This window comes from Pygocentrus nattereri, chromosome 28 (assembly GCF_015220715.1).
Source record: "Pygocentrus nattereri isolate fPygNat1 chromosome 28, fPygNat1.pri, whole genome shotgun sequence".
NCBI lineage: Eukaryota > Metazoa > Chordata > Actinopteri > Characiformes > Serrasalmidae > Pygocentrus > Pygocentrus nattereri.
In genome coordinates this window covers 12,094,047-12,115,471 of record NC_051238.1, presented here as the reverse complement: position 1 = coordinate 12,115,471, position 21,425 = coordinate 12,094,047, and the positions used below count along the sequence as shown (strand labels likewise).

The window sequence follows — 21,425 nt, the reverse complement described above, 5'->3', positions numbered from 1 at the left end:
AATTTATGAAATGAAATGATGCACTTATATTTGTTCACCATGAAAATAACTAGGAGTGCAAAGGAAACATTTTCTTTAAATTTCTGTATTAAGTCTACGAATATAGGCCTATTTTGCTATCTTATCATGTACTTTTGCACATGAAACAGTAAAGGGGCCATAATTACTCATACTGAAATAATCAGTCTTCTTTGTGGAAAGATTAAAAATAAGAAAAAAAAACAATACACTTTACTTAGAAGTACTGTACCAATACTTCTTTTACCCATCTTTTGCATCTTGACCAAATAAATTTCCAAATAACTAGAAGTTATTTTTAGTAATTGCAAATAAATAGCAGAACTCCTGCAGGACACAGTACATTTATAGCTGCTGTTCGTGCTTCTGTCCACCAGGTGTCACTACAGGCAACGCTTTTTAAACTGAGCGTAATGAACTATTTCCCGATACTGTTTTTTAAAAACGCTTCAGGGCTTCAGAAAGTTTCGGTTTGCCGTTACTGAAACAAAATGAGATTTTTTTTTACATTTAGTGAAATTCATTGATACGTTGTGGTTTTGCAAAAGCACACGCGATCATTTCACCAAGCAAAACGTAGGAACTGTCAGAAGGAGTCTGTGCGCTAGTGGGAGCTTTGTGCGAGTCACTCCAGTTTCAGCGTATCGTGTGTGCTTGGCTGTGAAAAGTCGAGCTAAATAGTAAAGAAAGCCGTAAGTTGCTGTTTTTGTGTGAAGCATGATGTGGAGGTGGTGTTGTGAAGTCGTGTTTGATTGAGTTGGATTCCTGTTCTCCAGCTTCTTGTTCGAATTTCCCCGTTTCGGTAACTGCTGCACCATTTAAGGTGGAACCGGGCAGTTCGGACAAGCAGCGGCTTCTCCGTCTCCGTGTTTCGTCTTCAGCTTCTCCGGGGTTCGGTTTCGGCTTCTCCGGGGTTCGGCTTCAGCTTCTCCGGGGTTCGGCTTCAGCTTCTCCGGGGTTCGGTTTCTCCGGGGTTCGGCTTCGGCTTCTCCGTGTTTCGTCTTCAGCTTCTCCGGGGTTCGGCTTCGGCTTCTCCGGGGTTCGGCTTCGGCTTCTCCGGGGTTCGGCTTCGGCTTCTCCGGGGTTCGGCTTCAGCTTCTCCGGGGTTCGGCTTCGGCTTCTCTGGGGTTCGTGCTTCGGCTTCTCCGGGGTTCGGCTTTAGCTTCTCCGGGTTTCGTCTTCAGCTTCTCCGGGGTTCGGCTTTAGCTTCTCCGGGGTTCGGCTTTAGCTTCTCCGGGTTTCGTCTTCAGCTTCTCCGGGGTTCGGAGTTCGGCTTCTCCGGGGTTCGGCTTTAGCTTCTCCGGGTTTCGTCTTCAGCTTCTCCGGGGTTCGGCTTTAGCTTCTCCGGGTTTCGTCTTCAGCTTCTGCGGGGTTCGGGTTCGGCTTCTCCGGGGTTCGGGTTCGGCTTCTCCGTGTTTCGTCTTCAGCTTCTCCGGGGTTCGGTTTCTCCGGGGTTCGGCTTCGGCTTCTCCGGGGTTCGGGTTCGGTTTCTCCGGGGTTCGGCTTCGGCTTCTCCGGGGTTCGGGTTCAGCTTCTCCGGGGTTCGGCTTCTCCGGGGTTCGGGTTCAGCTTCTCCGGGGTTCGGCTTCTCCGGGGTTCGGGTTCAGCTTCTCCGGGGTTCGGCTTCTCCGGGGTTCGTGCTTCGGCTTCTCCGGGGTTCGTGCTTCGGCTTCTCCGGGGTTCGGCTTTAGCTTCTCCGCGGTTCGTGCTTCGGCTTCTCCGGGGTTCGTGCTTCGGCTTCTCCGGGGTTCGGCTTCAGCTTCTACGGGTTTCGGCTTTAGCTTCTCCGGGGTTCGGCTTTAGCTTCTCCGGGGTTCGGCTTTAGCTTCTCCGGGGTTCGGCTTCGGTTTCTCCGGGGTTCGGCTTCTCTGGCCATCTCCGCTCACTCGGTCAGTCAGGATGAGAGCTGTGACCGGCTGGTTTCACGTTGTGGTGAAATACGTGAATTCGTTCGTTTTCCTTTCAGACAGACGTGAACAGACGAGGCTCTCATGCTGAGAACAGAAGTCCTAAATGCAGTAATTACTCCTGTAGAATTAACGTTTACAGTTGCTCCCAAAACTCGATATGAAATGGTTGCCTGTAGACACCATGTAGACCTACCGCCTCTCACCTTCTGCGCAGTGGTGCTGATAGGAACCAGGGGTCACGATGTCTCCACAACACAAATATAGCCATTTTACTCTGTCAAAACCACCCATGTTAGCCTACTGGTTTAATGCGCAGTGTTGATAATGGTGAAACACTGATAAAATAGGGAAATAAGGTTTCTTTGGGACTGTTTTGCCTTACATGACAATGAAAAGGGTAAGCTTGAAGCTAAAAGCTGATCTTAAGACTGATATTAAAACAGTGCCTCTGGCCTCAGGCAGCATTTGCACAATCATTTCATGTAATAACTTGATGTGAGGGAGCTTCAAGGCATCAGCATCTTACCCCACTGTGTACTGTCTGTTCTGACTGTAAGATTCTCTAGAATACAGCGTTTCACATCAAATCGCTCAGAATTGCTTCTTTAATTATGGAAACATTTAGAAAAATGGGTGGAGTTCCCCTTTTTGTTCTCTTTTTGGAGTCATTTGGTAAAATAAACACCAGAGCTTGAAAGTGAGAGCTGTGAGCATCAGCAGAGCAGTCCAAGCGAAAATAGCGAACTGCTATCCATCACTGATGAGTGGAGCCGCATGTTGGGCCGTTTAATGTCAGTTTATGTGTTTTGAAGGTCCTGATGGATGAGGAGGATGACTGTCCAGAATTGGTTCCTATTGAGGAAAAGAGCACCACACCTGCAGCCCAAATACCAGTGACCATCATCACAGGATACCTGGGTGAGGTTGAGCATGACAGTACTTCACAGTAGCTTTCCAGCAACAGGATCCAATATTAATGATAATTCAGTCTGATGTCGGTGCTTTATGAAAATATGATTGGTCCTTAAGTTCATTTTCATGTCAGGTTTTCTTTTATGGCGTCAGGCTTCATAGCGTTTGCACACATTCACAATAAATCAAGTTTTTGTAATCTTCCTAGTCCGCTGCCGAGATGGGAATGATTTTCATGTGTGGAAGTAAAGTGTGATGTTCAGCTCCTTAAATGGAAGTTCTTGTGCCAGAAAAGTGCTCAAGCTGGTCCTTTCTTATTTGTTGACAATGCAACAGACTTGGCCACATCAAAGTAATGACTAAAACACTTTCACCGCTGAGTAAAAGTCCAGATAAAGCGTGGTATTTCTCTTACTGAAAACCACTTTCAAATCTAAAACCCATTCTTGACTCAACCTGACATTATAAATTTGAATGTTATGTTGACGTTTTGTTGTATCAGGTTCTAACATTAATTTGATCTTCCTGTTTTTCTTAAATATGTGGTTTCTTTTTTACAGGTGCAGGAAAGACAACTCTTTTGAACTACATACTGACGGAGCAGCATAATAAAAGAATAGCAGTCATACTCAATGAATTTGGTGAAGGCAAGTTATCTAACAAATCTGCTGAAGAGTAGAGGATTTGGAATTGTTGATTTCTAGACTGAGAGCAGGGGTCAATGAAAGGAACTAATTTCATAGTAATTGCCATCTGAATTGCTGTTTTTGTCCAGAAGAGGGCAGCCGAGCCCATACTTTCTTCAAAACGGAGTACTCCTTTAGACTGTGTTTTGTTTAGACCTGCAGAGATCTTTGAATGACCTGTGCAGTTAACGTATTATGTGTAATCATCTATTCAGTCCTCTGGATAGTCAAACTTTGCTGTGAACTAGCCATTGCTAGCAGTATAGTTTAATTGCTCTAGTCCTTATTTCTGACATGCGTGTGGTGTTGTACAGGCAGTGCACTGGAGAAATCTCTGGCAGTGAGTCAGGCAGGAGAGCTGTATGAAGAGTGGCTGGAACTCAGGAACGGCTGCCTGTGCTGCTCAGTGAAGTATGAAGTATTCTACTTAAGACATTTTATGAATTAAGTGATGCAGCACATTTTTAAAAGCTTAGAAATGTCAATTATATGCAGAATATACACTGGCACTCAAAAAGAATTGCTCATATGCACATAGACTGAGTTTGTTAGGTACTCCTGTCTCTGTACTTTTGAGTTATTTAGAAGTCTACCTTATAGGTGTGCACTGTGTAATTACAGGCTGATTTTTTTTTCTACCTTATTCATCACTGGTTAGTTTCTGACTAAACTACAGTGCATTAGAAATAATGTTAACACAATAAGTAGTAACCTTGTCTCAGAATGCTGTATATAGTGTTGCTGTATATAGTGTTGCTGTACATACTGTCGCAAAAACCTTTTCCGAAAACATTCTGCGTTACCGTTTCTGCATTTTTAAATGTTTTTCTCTGCAAAATTTGAATCTGAAGACCTTATGAAATCTGACAAGTTTATAAGTATGCATTATATGAACAGAATACTGTGCAAATGTTTTAACCAGATGAGAATATTTATAGGTACAAATTATTTATTTTAGTTAATTACTTAAGTTGCTGTTTTTGGTCAGTGACAATGTATATGCAAAAAAATCTAGCACTAAATAGTAAAAGTACTATGGCTAGCTCTTAAGTTCTTGTGGACTACCAGCCACCCGAACCAGATAATAAGGTCTTTCAATGTTTTTTTGTCATGTTATTTTGTAAGATAATATAAGATAATCCTTTATTAGTCCCACAGCGGGGAATTTCACAGTATTACAGCAGCAGAGTGATAGAAGTAAGGCACTCAGTAATAGAAACAGGAAATAGTATAAACATTATAAATAATAAGTTAAAGTTAAATCTCTAGACTATTTACAACAAAATAAGAATAAAAATAGGAGTTGCATAAGATCTGTGTTGCATTTATGAACATATAAACATTTTTTCATTGTGCAATATTCTGAATATAAGTGTATATTGTATGTGTGTATGGACTACTGGGAGCAGTGTTAGTGTGCTGTGACTAGAGACCTGTGAGAATTGGGTAAAGAACCTCTGTTTTAATGTACTTTAAATGGCACATATTACTTAAATTAACTCCTAATACTTACTTACAGCGTAACAGAAATACTGAAATGAAAATGACATTTATTGTTTTAATATTATTAACAATTAAAATTAACAAATAATATTAACAATATTATTTATTGTTTATGTGGCCTGTTTTCATTTGGAATTCCATGTGCAGGGATAATGGGCTGAAAGCGATTGAAAATCTAATGGAGAAGAAAGGAAAGTTTGACTACATTCTTCTTGAGACAACGGGGTTGGCAGATCCTGGTAATTTACACATTTTTGCACCTTTTTGAATTTACTTATTTATTATTATTTTTCCCGCATATTTTATCTTGCTTGATATTTCAATAAGTTAGTACCCAAAGCCCCGTCATCAAGACAGTGCGTTTATTCTCAGAAACAAAATATTTGTTTACCATGTGCATGTATTGTTGTTTAACTTTTAATTTGTTTTACATATTTTTGCATCATTCTGGTCCAATTATGTGATTGTTAAGGTCTTTTTTGCAAACTAAAAATTAACTGCTTATGGCTGCAACACAACAAGTAGACCCAACTTGTGAGCTCAGAGTAGACCTGTCCCCAACTCTTCAGATGGGTGGTGGTTTGATGGAATAGAAATGAATAGGGAAGTCATAGGGGGCAGCACCTCTGCCACACAGACTGAGCAAATGATTGACAGGCGTCTGGGGCCAACGCCTGGCTAGGTCTAGCAGACAATTTAGCGTCTGAGGCTGACAGAATGTGCTCAGGCCAGGTCTCTTCTCATTGCTGTGGCTTGTCATTGGCTGAGACAGGCCTGTCACTCTGTGGGGGTCTCATGGGAATAAGCCCCTCCCTTTTCCAAAAAAGGTGGTTGTAGCCTAAATGGGTTATGCATCCAATGTCTGTTTAAGAGCATTGCTTTCATTACTAACCTATCAAATATTTATGGCGCTTTCTTATTCTACCCTGACAGCCTGACAAAAGTCCATTATGTGAACAAGATAGGCCCACATTGTCACATGAATCTGTAAAATAACTTAAACCAGAAAAGTTGAATAGCATGGAAACAAGCAAAACGGAGCTTGTAGTTGAAAAAGTCAAACCACCCGTGAAATTCAGTAATGCATTTTAAAGTACACAATACAGTAAGCTTCCAGTTTAAGCCTTTCCTTTTAATATTATACTACAAGGAAATTATTTTTGTTTTGGTTATTTCTGTTTTTATTTCACTTCACCCACAGTGATAACCCAGTACACTGTTATATTAAAAGTGTAGCGGTGATGTTTGAATTATTTGGGTTTTTTTTCTCCATATTAGGCGCTGTTGCCTCTATGTTTTGGGTTGATGCTGAATTAGGAAGTGATCTTTATCTGGATGGTAAGAATTTTGTTCGACAGATGAAGGTCAAAATGAACCTTATTTAGGAAGTTTTTGGAATAAACTGAAACATTTCTTAAAAACTCTGCAAAACTGATAACAAGGAATTAGTCAATCTTGCTTAGAGCCATGAACCATGAGCAGTATCATTTGTTCATGTTGTGTAATGCAATAATGTTATTTTATTATTTTTCATATTTATTTCTACATTATGTAGGGGAGCTACACAAGTATGCATTTCAGTATACTTGTTGCACAAAAGTCTATCTGATCTATCTTTTTCGTTTCCATTTCAGGCATTATTACTGTTATTGATGCAAAATATGGAATGCAGGTGAGTGAAGCACTAATACAAACATGAATTATTTGTAGGTATTACAACTAAGGGTGTTACAGGATGCCAATGAGAGATGGTATGAGTTAAATCTTAAAAAAAAAAACATTTTCTTTAGGGGAATTTTATATTTAAAATGTATTTTAAAAATGTTTTAGGCCAAAGCTATCAAAAAATATTCCCTCAGGCATAAGGCAGTGTGTTCATAAGCATTGAATGTAATAGCTTACTGCTAGAGAGCTTTTAGAGGCATTAAATGCTTTAGACGTCTAGTTAGCATTTCACATTAAACCACTATGAATGTCGTCGTTTACATCTTTATTGTGCAGACATTTATAAAAATCAGTGGAATACACATTTAAGATTTACACACAGACACACGTGTGTGTGTGTATGTATGTATGTATTTATTTATAATACAGAAAACCTTGTTTCCAAAAAAGTTGAGATGCTGTGTAAAATAAAAACAATGCAAAGATGTATCGAAACAGTACAAATACAGCATATCAAATGTTGAAACTGAAATTGTTTTTAGTTTTACAAAAATATATACAATGTTATGTTTTTTTTTTTTTAATTTAATGCCAGTAATACATTTCAGAAAAGTTGGGACATTTTTTACTACCCTAACCCTTGTTACAAACATTTGAATTCATTCTGTAGAGTTCAGATTACCTGGATGGACTACAGCTACTATAAACACTCCCATAAACCTTAACCTACCATCACAGTTCACACAACTGCACTTGAGGAGAGTCTTTGGACAGTGCAGAATTGTTGTGCACACTACGGGTTGAGAATGTTGTGCAGCTGGTAATCATGAATGATGTTACAGTTTTATTTAAAGTTTTATTTTCATTCTTTTCTGAGGGTTTCTCATTTGCCATCTTTGATGCACAAAGTCTCAAATGACTGGGCTTTTTTTAAATTATTTTTTAAAGTTACTCAAAGTTAGCCAAAGCAATCTCAACCAAACCAGTTGGTGTAGTGTGTAAATAGAGCTTTGTGGAATCAAGACATTTCAAATACATGATACTAATGGAAATAGGACAACCTTTTCGAAAAGCTGCGTTGATTCTTGTCTTTTGATTGTGTGAGAAAATTAACAATCACTGATTAATCATGCAGCTGCACACTGTGGCTGCAGTGCTCTTTTAAATTAAGGCCATTTGAACGTGACCTATTGGTATTACTTTAGTCCTATCACCTCTCTTTGTGCCGAAGTGGTGCAGTGTCCATTCTTCAGCGGCCCTCCTCACACCTCGCTTCCTCCAATGCAGTATTGGAGAAGGACAGTGATAGTGACACCTGAATAATAGTGCGTCATTTAAAGGGTGTCAGACCTGGCAGGTCTGCCTGTTTACGGTCCTGCTGGCACCTCAGCCCGTTCAGGCCCTCTGGGGAGCTGAGGGGAGGGAAGAGCGGATAACAACTGAAGAAACTGTGGGAATCAGAGCAGATCACTCTAATGGGCCTGTCACCTTTGCGCCCACCCACACACTGAAGCCTGATGTGCTCATCAGAAAGGGTGAGGTGTGTGCATGTGCTCGTGGTAGGATAGGGGTCAGATGAGACCTGATCTCCCGCTTCTGCTCCATCCAGAGCTGACTGTGGTGGACGTTTTCTGGTTTTATTTCATTGCTGTCATTGAGACTGAGTGCTGGTGTCCAGCGCTCGATGGACAGGCAAGATGGGGTCTCATAGATGACATCAGCCCTGTCCCCAGGGTCAGTGTTATTACAGTTTAAACATAGCCAATGAAATGTCCCCTATCCTCTACTACTTGTCCTCCAAGCCTGAGAGAAAAGCAAGAATAGATTATCTTTTCAATAAGCAAACTGTTTGGAAGTTATGATAGTTTGGTGATTGGACCCCTGCATCAAGTTTGCATCATTCTCTTTTCATTTCAGGCTTGTCACTTTCCTTCAGGTGATGGATAAGGCCTTTGTCAGGAGTCTAGATTGAAATTACCCAGACTTTATTTAAACTGAGCCACAGAAGTGTGGAAAAGCCTATAGAGATAGGAGCACATTACAATTCCAGGAAGAACATAACACCTATCAGGCATAACATTATGTCCTTGTTTCTACGCTCTTTGCCCATTTTATCAGCTCCATTTATTATATGGTAGCACTTTGTAGTTCTACAATTACAGACTGTAGTCCATCTGTTTCTCTGATACTTTGTTAGCCCCCTTGTACCCTGTCCCTCAGTGGTCAGGACCCCCATGCACCCTCACAGAGCAGGTACTATTTGGGTTTTGGATCACACTAACACACCATCACGGCAGTGTTACTGCAGTGCTGAGAATGATCCACCACCTAGTGGAGCTGATAAAATGGACAGTGAGCATAGAAACAGGGAGGTGGTCATAATGTTATGCCTGGTCTGTGTATTTCCTTTTCATTACAACTGTGATAGAAGGAAGATAGGGTCACTAGGGTTGTCAGGATGTCCATTTGTAGTTTGTTTTTCATTACAGTATTTTGTTTGAAAAGCTACAGCCGTGTACAAAAGTTTGGGCACCATAATCAAATGATATATTTAGTTGATTTTAGTGAAATAAGTGAATATATCCTCTACAGAGAACACAGTTCTGCACATTATAATGCACCATTGCTGTTCATTTGCCCAGTTTAGCATAATGGGGATAAAAAAAATGTGACCTGTACAGCGGTTATGGCAGATTGTATATTAGGGCTGGGCAATGTGACAATAATTATTGTGATAAATCATGGATAAAGTCATGGATATCGACAGTACTTACAAAAAACAATTCCCAGGTTTTGATTTGGCACTACTTGATCTATTCCAACTTACAAGATATCAAAAATGTGTGTTGTGAAAAAATCTTGAAATCACAATATTACATTTTAACATATTGGCCATGTTATGTTTTATTCTTTAAAAAAAATATGATTAGCAAACAATTTTATTTGTTTAAGTGTTCAGAAAAGTGCCATAATAAAATCTGTTTTCTGTTGATGAGATGTGAACTTTATTTCACATAGAAAATCAAAAACATGTCCTTTTATGAGAAGAGGGCAATTACTCTTACATATGCTTGGTTAATTATTGTTTACTCAAGAATTTTTGCCCTTTTCAAAAACAGATTACTTCATTAATCGTCCAAATAATCTGTAGATTACTCAATTACAGATATAGTCAGTTGTGCTAGCACTTGTTTTCGCACACTTACAGCTTAAATTTTAATTAGCTCTGGGGCTTATTACTACACAAAGGAAAAATATTATTTTTAGCTGTTTGGATAGTTAAGTATTGATTTGCTCAGAAAAAAACACTAATATTACATTATATGCAAAACGTATTAATTCACAAAGCAGTGATTTTATATCAGTGTGTGTTTAACCATTTTCCCAACTCTCCTCGTGGCAGCCCAGTACTTTTGTAGGTATCATCCAGTATCTGGCTTGGTTAATCAATGTTTCATTAAATTAACTCATGTGTGACAGAAAATCTGTTTACTATCAACTACTTTTTGAAAACAAAAGTGTTGTTGCTTTTTGCTGTATTTATTTTTATTTGTGTTTATCCTACTGTGATGTAGTCTTTTTACTGGGGTTACTGCCAAGATATGTAGTTTTAAGTAATCTGCTTTTGCACAGTACTATATAAGGTAGATTACTCAATTACTTATGTAATAAATGTAAACTTATGTAAGAGCTCCCTGGTGATCTCACACGTACTGATTTCCAGCTTTCCTTTTTATAGCATTTAGTTCTAAGTCACAGTCACTTATAAAGTAATATGTGCAATTTTTGTTGTGTTAATGTACAATTACCATAGGAGTATACATTCATCAAACATATTAAAGCCTTCATTCATTATACATGTTCATTCTTTTCCTGTTTTCACCTCTTTTTTCCTTTTGTCTATTTTGTAGCACCTTACAGAAGAGAAACCAGATGGTCTTATTAATGAAGCTGCAAGGTAAAGGCTATATAATGTTAAAACAGTAGATCAGTCCCTGCAGGGAAGCAAACTGGTCTTGAAAGGAGGTGGTTTGTCAATGTTTCATATAGAGATGGATCTCTTTTTGTCTTACATCACTCATGTGTTAAAGGAGGTGCTGTAATCTATTTTTTATTTGACTCTAAAAGAAAAGCAATCAGATATTTTACTACATCTGCACGTCCCACACCAGACCCCCTTATCAGGGTCATGTAGACATTCCTGAGGTCCTTAGAGGAGTATTTTAGAGCTGTAATATGTGATTAACAATCCATATGTCTTTAACCCTTAGAAGTCTAAAGTTATTGGTGTAGTCTTTTTGTAATATTTCAATGCAATTACACGAACTTTTAAAAGTCTGTAATCACTTGTCATACTTTTAACTGATACAGTGTAGCGTGAAACACTGTTAACTAGACACCAGAAGGTTTTTCAAGATATTTCAAGAAGTTTTTTTGAAAAAGTTGAATCCAAAGTAACTTGCTGTCATTGTTTATCCATTTCCATATGTTATCTGCTGTAAGATTTGATCATATCATAATAGAATAATTTCACGCATATATCTGTAACAGATTTTTGACATTAAAAACAGTGATCCCAATCTATTAAATTTTCATTTCAAACATATGAACACCAGTGTAAATAAATACATAATGGATTGCAGACGTCTTTTTTCAGTTGAGCATGTTAATCTTCTATTATGACATGTTCAACAGGTTTGGCTTCCAGACTTTTTTCTTTTGGTTTCACTCTCAGAAAATGTGAAAACATGGCAAAAAAGGATGCATGTTTTTTCTGCAACACTGTACGAGTTATGAGTAAGAAAATCATAGTGAATTATAACATGTTTATATCACCATTTACTGCAACTTCTAATGGTGAAATGTCCTACTTAAGAAAACAGAAAGAAAACCAAAATCAAGGGTCAGTTATCAGTGTATCACTGTAACACCAGTAGCATTTAGTCTGTCTTGCTTTGAAGTCCCATGTCAAGAGATTTTCCTCTTAGATTCTTACACACTTTAACAAGACTGCATTCCATAACAACTCTGTGATGTCATTAGTGACTGAGTAATTCATAGCAGGCTTTCTTTGTTAAAGTTGGAAGTTTTGACCTTTAACCAGAAAAATGGCAAGCGGTATTTCCCATTAATCACCCATGTGGTTGCTGGAGGCCTGTAAGCATTAAACACCACTTCTGAGCTGTCTGCCTCACCTGCTGTAGCTGGAGTTGTTGGAAGTTTCTGAGGCATGCTGGAATGCTCACAAGTGTCTGAGACTGTTGTCATTGCTTCTGTTCTCTGTTTATGTTTTCCTTCTGAACAAATTGGTCCCTCCTTTTGAGCATGGCTCATCCCATGCCACCCACATAACAGTGAGCTTAACAAAGAATATGTGTTTGTGCTTGTAGACACACACACACACTCTTCTGCACACATTAGTGGATAGAGTTCCTAGCAGAGACCATGAAAAGTGGTCTCTCTCTCTCTCTCATTCACTCACACAATGGCTGAACAATTTATGGAAAATGTATGATGTAAATAAAGTTCCAGGCCAGTTTTTAAATGTAGTGTGCCAGACTGACAGTTAACATGATCTATTAGTTAAGTTTTGCTAATTATAGTTCTGTGGAACAGTATTTGCCTTTAGTGATTTCCTCTATTTTTTGCATATTTGTGGCACTAAATGATTTCAGGTCCTCATACAAAATGATAGACAAGAAGACAGCAAGGAAACAGAAAACACATTTTTATATTATCATTCAATGCATTCTTTTCACTCATGGTAAAAAGTAGTTACTTAGTAGTTGTTCCACTTTTAAACTGCAACCTGATGCTTCCTATATCTTTCACATCACTGTGGAGGAGTTTTGACCTGCTTTTCTTTGCAGAATTATTTGTAATTGAACCACACTGAAGGGCTTTTGGGCATTAACTACCCGTTTATGGTCCTGCCACAGTATCTCAGAGAGGTTTATGGCTTTGTCTAGGCAACTCCAGAACCTTAATTTTGTTTCTTTTGAGCCATTCTGAGGTGGACTTTTGTGCTTTGGATCGTTGTCTTGCTGCATAACCCAGTTGCGCTTGAGCTTCAGATCACAGACTGTAGGGTGTACTTGGGTGACATTGGTTTTGTCCCAATTTAGCAACTTTCAAAATATTTTTCAGAACATTTTGCTGAACATAACATATAATGCAATTTCAGCTGCTAGTCTTTCTGTGTATTTCTGTGGCTCAGTGCTGTATGCTCCACATATTTCTTTAATTCCAAACCATAAATGCCTTATTCGAATACCCAGTTAAAAATAATACTGAGATAAGGTGATAACTTCGTATATTAGAGTAGCTCACAAAACCTAACAAACGCAACCGCTTGAATTCATTTTACAACAACTTTAAAACAGGGTTTTGATTCTCAAGCTGTTAATCCTCTTGCGCAGGGAAGTTTGATGTTTATGACGAACAGCCAGTCACATTAAATGTGATGAGGAGTGGAGTGAATTATTTTTTGAAGAAGGAAAAATAAATCATACCTTGTAAATATGTTAAAAGTAAAAAGCAGTGCTGTCAGCCCTGCTACCATGTTGGTGTTTACTGTGTAATAATTGCTTTGTGTTATTTATATCTATTTGTTTCATTCATATAAAAGCAATATTTTTCAAATGACTGATGGCTCAAACATCACAAAGCAAAAAAAGTGATAACCATCAGAAGGCTGTCCCAGATTGGTCAGGAGCCTGGCCACTATTGCCCTGGAGCAGGTTAGATGTGCAGCATAAGCTGCTATAGTTATGTATCCCAGTAGAAATTGATCCACGGTCATCAGACAGAAAATCCAGGGTAAGAATTAATTAGCTAAGCAAGAAGTCCTGCTTTGTGATAAAGAACCCTGATAAACACATTTAAAGATGCACATACAGGCACAGGAGAAGCATACTGCTTTTGAGCTGCTTGTACTGATACTGCTCTTTCTCTCCTTCAGGCAGATTGCTCTTGCTGATCTAACTATTATAAATAAGACAGATCTGGTTAAAGAGACTGAACTGAGTCAACTCCGAGACACCGTCAGGTACGAAATCAGAGCTTCACCCTCACTGTTTTATTTATGCTTTCATATAAGATAATCTCTATGTTTAGTCGTCATTCATTCCTACCTACAGATTTGGCTCAGTATTAATAAATGGCTTCTAGATTGTCTGATTTTAAGTGTCTACAGAACTTTCACTATTAATAAAAATCTTAAAACTTCATTATGATTAACATGAGTGTCTTCTGTTATCTCTGCTCTCCAGATCCATTAATGGCCTTGTCAGAATTCTGGAAACGCAGAGGTCCAGGTGAGCAGCTCAACAACTGCTAGTGATGTTTGTTCTGCTATGAAACTAAACATTTAAACCTTTACAAGATGTGTGTCTATGGGATGAGGAAAAAAGAGTAGATTTTTTTTTTTTTTATCCTAACCAGTCATTGAAACACCACACACACACCGTTTTCTGTCCTGTCTTGTTCTGGTAAGAAAGATGAAACACATCAAGTGTGATATTACACAAGCAGCTTTATCCATTCATCTTTGCTGCTCCTGACTGCTCAGTGAATCAGCTGGCAGAGCTGACGCTGTCTTCACAGCTGAGCAGTCAGTGTTCTTTTAGAGACAGTGACCTGATGAGCTAACTTGAGTGTTGTTTCACCCTTTTTGTTTTATTCAACAAGCTGTTGTGAAACACTTGGCATGGTGCGATTATTTATTTTAGATTCATTATGATTTTATTCTTAAATAAGTGGCATAAAAGTGTTTTTATTAAAGAAAACAAATTGATATTTCTCTTTCTAGGGTCGATTTGTCTCAGGTATTAGATCTGCATTCCTTCGACACAAAAGATGGCATAAGGTATGTCTGTTTATAGCTTTATTGATCAAATCATTTATATCATTTAGCTTTATTTGAGGGTCTGCAGCATTTTAAGCTGGGTGTTAGTAATTACTAGAAATACTGCAAACCAGGGTACAGTGTAAATACTGGTGTAGTATTTTCTGATGCTGCCATATAAGAATGATGTAATTTGTACATCACGTGCATCATTGTTAAATTAACTTGAAGCATTTTGATGCTTTTTATGTGACAATGTATTATATGTACATATGTTTATCATTCTTAGTAAAAAATCTACATGCTTCATTGGTAATCATATCTGTGTTACTAATGACTAGAAGGAAAAGATTCAGATATTGAGCAGCGAAGAGTTCGGCTCTATAGTTCTATAGATCTATAGTTATATAGTTATATAGAAAAATAACAATATAACAGGTGTACTAGTATTTTTATGTATGTATCGGCCAATGCCAGTACATAAACATTTATAAAATGTAAAAACTGAGATTACATAAACCTGGATTCACGTCACAGAAAAATGTAACACTCGTTTGTATACTGTTACAGGGCCTAAACAAACCTTCTGCTTTTCTGGAATACAATAAATGTCATTAAATGTCAGACTGAAATATCGGTCATATATAAACATCTGTCTCATATTTTTAAGCAAATATCTGTTGATACTAGTATGATTCTGATATGTAGCCCAAACCATATCATACTGTTGTATTGTGACTATCGTGTCAGCTTTTGGCTAATGTGATTAGGGCTACATTAGCTTAGGGCTAATGTAGGCTTGAGGCTCGAGCTGGACACTGTAAAGCACAGCTTTTCTTTGTATAATGCTAAAATGCTTTAATAAACTGAAATTGGAAACTTTACCATATTAATGTTTCAGTTAACATATTAACTGAAAGTCAGTAAGTGAATTATCTTCTGTTTTCATATCTTCATTACTGTAATGTTGATTTTGCATTTGAAACCTCAAGCCAGACCTTCTTTTTGAGCCTGTGTGTGTGATTTTTAATTTAAAGAACACAAAATGTAAACCTACACCTTATAAAATTGTTATTTCAGGTTTTATAGTGACTCACAGCAGCTTACAGGCACCATATTTGAGTGTGTTTTCCTTCTGCCTGGCTATTAATGCTACTTCTTTTAATTTTTTAACAAAAAAACTTTAGTGCAGCTTTAAGCTTTTTTTTTTTTTTTTTTTTTTTGCTTTTGTTTTTTTTTTTTTCTGGGTTTTCTTTTATTCCTCTATGACACTGTATAAAGCAGTCTGTTGCAATGTTTTAAACTGTAGAAATATATTTTACTAATTTTCTAATAAATAGTGTATATTGTTATTAAAGCCACAGAGGGGGTTAAAAATGATCATTAAAATGAAAAAATGTCAGTGTTTAATGGCTTCAACACGGACATGCAGATGTAATAGTTTCGCTTGTGTTATCCGCAACAATGGCAAACTCTGGGAGCAAAAGATAGATTACTTGTTCCTCCCCACAAAGCAGTCCTTTAATGAGATGACCCGCGTTACAACACAAGACAGTCGCTGTACGGTGAGCAGAGTGAAGCGGTGTTAATGTGAATGGGACAGGCCAGCTGCGCAGGATTAAAGCCCTGGCTGCAGAGAAACACCAGAAAGGGGAGGACTCTTCAGACGCGTGTCCACACACACTGCCTTTCAGCCTCACCGTGCCCCATTTGCCCCCTGAGGAGTGGCCGCTTGTCTGAGGCGACCCCCCTCTGCTCCTCTTGTGTGGTACTCCCAGCAGAGAGAATAATCCAGAGGGCAACGTTTACCCTCCCATAGGGGTCATGGACTTATTTCTTTCTCTTTCTTTCTTACTCTCTCACATTCTACTCTTTTTTTCCCCCCACAAAAAAACCTGCTCTGCTTTTCTCTCATCAGCTTGTAGACAGGCGCTAATACAGGCGATTAAATGCCTTTGTAGGGATTTTCCTAAGACTGTACATCTGTAAGAAGGCATTGAGTTTTTGAGGGAATTGAACATCAATCACTACAGTTGCTTCATATTGAAATGTCCCTGAAATCTGGTGTTTTGTGTTATTCAGATTGACGGAGAAGCTGCAGCTAGTGAAAACAAGACAGCCGCATCTTGACAAGGTGAATTGAGCCTCATTTTGTGTGAAGATGTTTGCAACACTCTTTAAAATAAAGATGCTAAAGAGGAGCACGTTAGAGCCACGTCATAGAAGAACCACTCAGACCATTCAAATGAGTTTGAAACATCCATTGAGGGATTGTTTAGTGAACTAACTATTGCATTCTTCCAAATAATCTTTTTAGTGCCTTTATTTTTAAGAGTGTGTTTGAATGCTGTTTTAGAATGGAAATGAACCTCTACATAGACATTTCAGCACTCAATCCTCTGACCTGAATGTCAAATGCTTCTTCATTCCTTGGTCTTGTGGGCCATTCAATGCCTTTGAAAAGGGTCATTTGAGGTACTTTATTATTCTTCAGACTTTTTTGCCCTTGATAAGTGAATATTTGTAAAAAATTGCTTATTTGCCATGTAGGTAAAAAGAACATGGGCAGAATCTCAGAAATGTTACTGGATCAGTCTACCATTGAGGTGGCAAACAGATGTTGATATGTAATTCAGGTGGAAAACATAGTATGTTACATTGAACAACATCACTAAAGTAACACTAACTGTAACTGGCAAACTGTAACGCCACTGACTGTAACACCAGTGACAAAATTAGTCCATATAAATGAGTCTATTAAAATGTTGTTTTATTTTTCCAATATGTGAAACTTGATAAATAAAATAAGCAAGTAAATAGAAATTTATAGAATAATTAATTAACTATTACATTGGAAGTACCTGGAAGCTTCTCTGGGGTTAATTTAAATATGTTAATTTAGGTATACATCCTACTAAAATACATCAGTTAGCATATCATCACACTCCAATGGAAACCATGTATCTCCATTTTTGTTGATTTTTAGTTTTCTACATCATTTCAACACACCAGCCATCCTTTACATTGTGTAAGAATTTCATGATGAATGGGCCAATAGAAATACTTTAAAATCACTTAGAACAAATTCTCTTTACATTCACTTACATTAAATGTTAATATTTTGGAGATACTTGTCTTTCATTGGACAGCGACGATATGTAAACTTTTACAAAATATTATGGGCTAGAATGTTTTATGGGAAATTGTACACTAAAATGTATTAAAATGCAACTTATTTTCACTTAGAAAACAGATTTGAGTGAAAAATGTTTCCCTTTCCAATAGGGGATCTGTTTACTGCATTTAAACTGGAATGTAGCGTAAAACATTTGCTTTGTGCCTGTAAAACAATTTCTCTAAATCACTTCAAAGCTCACTGTAGTGTTGACTCTACTGCAGTTTCAAAGCCACTGATGTTAAACAAGGTGGGGGTGGGTTTGGCTTTTAAAGTAAGGATAATATGCACAACTCAGCTGTGCTTTGCTTCCTCCCTCTGAGCTAGGATTTACTCAAGGTTAAATTTCTTCCATTTCCTTATATCTCCTACCCACATTCACTCTAGGGGCTAATTGCGGGGGGCGTTGGGGTTGTTTTAGTATTAGCATGGGCTCTCTTTTCCCGCATCTAACCTGAACACCCCCTCCCCTCCCCTCACTGAGACGAGCCCCATTGCTCTTTTCATGCAAACGAGTGCTCTGTTTTCTGTTGTTATTCCAGATGAAAAAAGGAAGTGTGTAACTTCAACACTGTTAAACAATGGTTTAAATGTCTGCGAAGTGGCCTTGTAACGCCTCTGGGAAGTTCACAAGTTTGGGGGTGAAGAGAGACAAGTTGGCTCAAGTTTGTGCTAAAGCTGATACTGAGCTCTTGGGGAATTTAACCTTTTTAACACATTTGGTGATAAAACATTAACTGTGTTTGTGGTACAAGATGAAACCCTATTAATATTTCTCCTGCTAATGTTTTGTAATGAATAGTTGTATTTTGGAGGAAAAAATATTTGTAAAACTTTTTATTGCATTTTATTAAACTTTTACTTTTAAGCCCTAAGCTTCTGTAACAGTTCTGTGTTTTTAAGGTATAATGTTGGTCATATCAAAACTGTTTTACTCGTTTTTCATTTCATCATTTGAGTACAGCAGCTCCCCTTTACTTTGTGTAATCATTTGTTTAATAATCATTAACACTAAGAAAACACTAAGAATTTGCTTTTGTAAAAACAGTTGAAATAGTTCAAACATTTTCAACTATTCCAGATGCACTACTTTCAGGCAAATGCATTTTGATTTTGTGTTTGTACTTGTCATTTACAGAGTATACTAACTGTTACGTTTGAAGTACCTGGAAGTGTCTCTGAGGACCATTTAAATGTGTTTATTCAGGTATGAAAACTCCTAATAAAATACATTAATTAGCATTTATAACAAAACTTTACAAAGCATTAAGGGCCAGTTTCCTGGATAGGAATTAAGCCTGGTCATCGACAGTTTTTCTTTTCAATGGAAAATCTCCAGCTGAAATACTTTGTAGCCCAGGACTAGACTTAATCCCTGTCCTGGAAACCGGCCTTATGATATGCTGACTGTTCTGTTGTTCTGTCTGTGTTTTTTCTCTAGAACTTATTATGGGAAAAGATGTTTAAGAACAAGGAAGGACTGGCTATGAACGTCATTCGCTTAAAGGTGAGCATTTGTTGCCTTTCTAATAACAACCCTTGACAACATATTAGTAAGTTAAAGTAAGTTAAATATTATCCACCTTTAATACCTAACCTATCTAATGTACAAATGTATAAGAAACTGCCATTTTGTGTCTGTGCTTAATAGACTACTGGAAATTGGTAGCTACAACAGTTAAGTCATTAAGTCTGATTACTTCAGAATAATACTTTCAAACACTGGACATATTTTTACCAGCTTTTTGCGCTATTCTGTCATCCCATTAAATCCACAAAGTATACTGTGAAATGCTTGATTACACTGATCGCTTAGCACTGTGTGCTGTGCTGTGGCAGGGAATTGTGTCTCTCCAGGGGAAGCAGAAGAAGGCCATACTGCAGGGCGTTCACGAGCTTTACGAGCTGGATGAGACGCCTGAGGCTTGGGCAGATGGTGAGCCGAGTGTCAACCGACTGGTCTTCATCGGTGAGACAACTCTTCCTGCTGTCTGCCAGTACCTCACCATTTTTTATTTGTTCTCATAATCCCAGCTCACTTTTTATGTATTCTCTTCTAAGTTTACCCTCTTCATAGGCTTTGTTCAGTTTTCTGGGATGATTTAGAGCTGGTCTATGGATTGTCTTTGAAAATTGATCAGTCTGTGAAGTTTAATCTTGTTCTTTAAAGACTTATGTAATGTTTTGACTTGCAGTAGTGTTTAGTGTTTTTGTTAGTTTTTTTTAATAAGGATCTGTAAAAACTTTTAACAGTATCAATAATACTGGTTTGTTGACATTTACCATATTAATTACTTTCAGTAGTCAACATTAAATCAATTTTAAAAGAAATATAATTGCCAGTATCAATTCTTAAGAATGTTAAAATAAATACATATAAACATTTTAATTCTAATGTTAGTATTATTTAAACATATAATTGCTTACTGCCCAAATAAATGGGCTTTACAGATTGGTTTCCAAGATGTTCAACAAAATTATGATCCACAACTATATATGTGTCTGTTCTCTTCTTTTTAGGTCGTAATCTGGATGGAGACATTCTGAAGAAAGAATTTCTTTCGCTGGTCTCGAATGAGTAAAGCCTTCTAAAGTGGGAGCGCTGACGTAGGATCTGTGTTTCCCTGCATATCTTTATTTAATACAATAATGGGCAAGGTACAGCTGACCCCAGACCTGCACTGTTACTCTGAGGTGCATTTTGACTGATGTTCAAATCTGGGTTAGTCTGTGGTGTCCTGTGCAGAACTCTGGAACTGCACTCCAGCATTTATGTTCAGGACCATCACAGTGGTGTAAAAGCACATGGCTCACAAGTACAGAAAGGGTGTTGTAATAATGAACTGCAAAGATTACTGATGTACTGATGTTTTAGATTCTGGTGGCTTTGGATGTAAAGTCTAAACATTGTTTACTTACCTCAAATACTGCTGTCTGTCAAACATGCATTCAGCTAGACATCTTACACCAAGATAAACAGTCTGTGAGGCAATGATAGACAGACTGAGCAAAACAAAATTGTTGGATGGATTAATTGTTGGACTGTTCTCTGGACATGATTGTAAAATGTTTCAAAGGTAGCCCGATCCAAACAGTATAAATCACAAATAGACTGTATTTAATTAATAATGTTTGTGTGAGTTTTGTTAATAGTAACATTCACAGTTTGAATTTGAAATTCAGTTTAAGAACGGACGGTTACATCACAGTAAAATAAACTTAAACCTGAGATGGCGTGATTTGTCTTAACGTGTCACATTTTGTGTTTGCTACAGTGGGTGAGATCTTTAGCTCCTTAAAGCAGCCACTTAACACCCAGTTATTTAATATCGGAAAGCAAGAGAGGCTCATTTCTGCATGCAGGACTCTTAAGTATTGTGAACTGAATAAAGGGGGGGACATTTTAAGATCTTGACGTTTGCCAAGATCACTTTTCTGTTTATTGCTCAGCTGCAAACTGTGGGTTCAAGGTGGTTTATATGAGATGCTTTAGCCATAAGCTTGCTTGTGCCTGTTTGATAGTTGGCACAGTTTAACATGTTGGTTCGGGTATGATTCAGGCTTGAATTCACTAGCTTAGTTTTTTTTAATTTATATTTCTCAAATGACTGCATTATTTATTCTGTATATTAACACCTCAGTTAAAATTGATTTGTCAATCAGTATTAACTGAGAGAATATTAGGTGTTAGTTGTTAACACTGTTAAAAG

The 21,425-nt window shown here is 37.7% G+C and overlaps 1 protein-coding gene across 1 annotated transcript; it reads left to right on the top strand.

Annotated features, from left to right (window-relative positions):
- The first annotated feature begins 231 nt into the window (after positions 1–231).
- cbwd (COBW domain containing) lies at positions 232–20,954 on the top strand. Its single transcript, XM_017723359.2, has 16 exons — positions 232–710; positions 2,741–2,846; positions 3,401–3,487; positions 3,841–3,937; positions 5,177–5,268; positions 6,308–6,367; positions 6,664–6,701; positions 10,606–10,652; positions 13,656–13,742; positions 13,966–14,010; positions 14,505–14,561; positions 16,623–16,674; positions 18,854–18,922; positions 19,157–19,222; positions 19,555–19,684; positions 20,236–20,954. The coding sequence occupies exons 2-16, from the start codon at positions 2,747–2,749 to the stop codon at positions 20,295–20,297; spliced, it is 1,089 nt and encodes a 362-aa protein (XP_017578848.1). The 5' UTR covers positions 232–710; positions 2,741–2,746; the 3' UTR covers positions 20,298–20,954.
- The last annotated feature ends 471 nt before the right edge of the window (positions 20,955–21,425 follow it).

Excerpts from the sequence above, each read along its gene's own strand:
- cbwd (XM_017723359.2), top strand. The coding sequence starts at position 2,747 with ATGGATGAGGAGGATGACTGTCCAGAATTGGTTCCTATTGAGGAAAAG. Across the intron at positions 10,653-13,655 it reads CTTATTAATGAAGCTGCAAG|GCAGATTGCTCTTGCTGATC; the intron begins GTAAAGGCTATA and ends TCTCTCCTTCAG. Across the intron at positions 14,562-16,622 it reads GACACAAAAGATGGCATAAG|ATTGACGGAGAAGCTGCAGC; the intron begins GTATGTCTGTTT and ends TGTGTTATTCAG.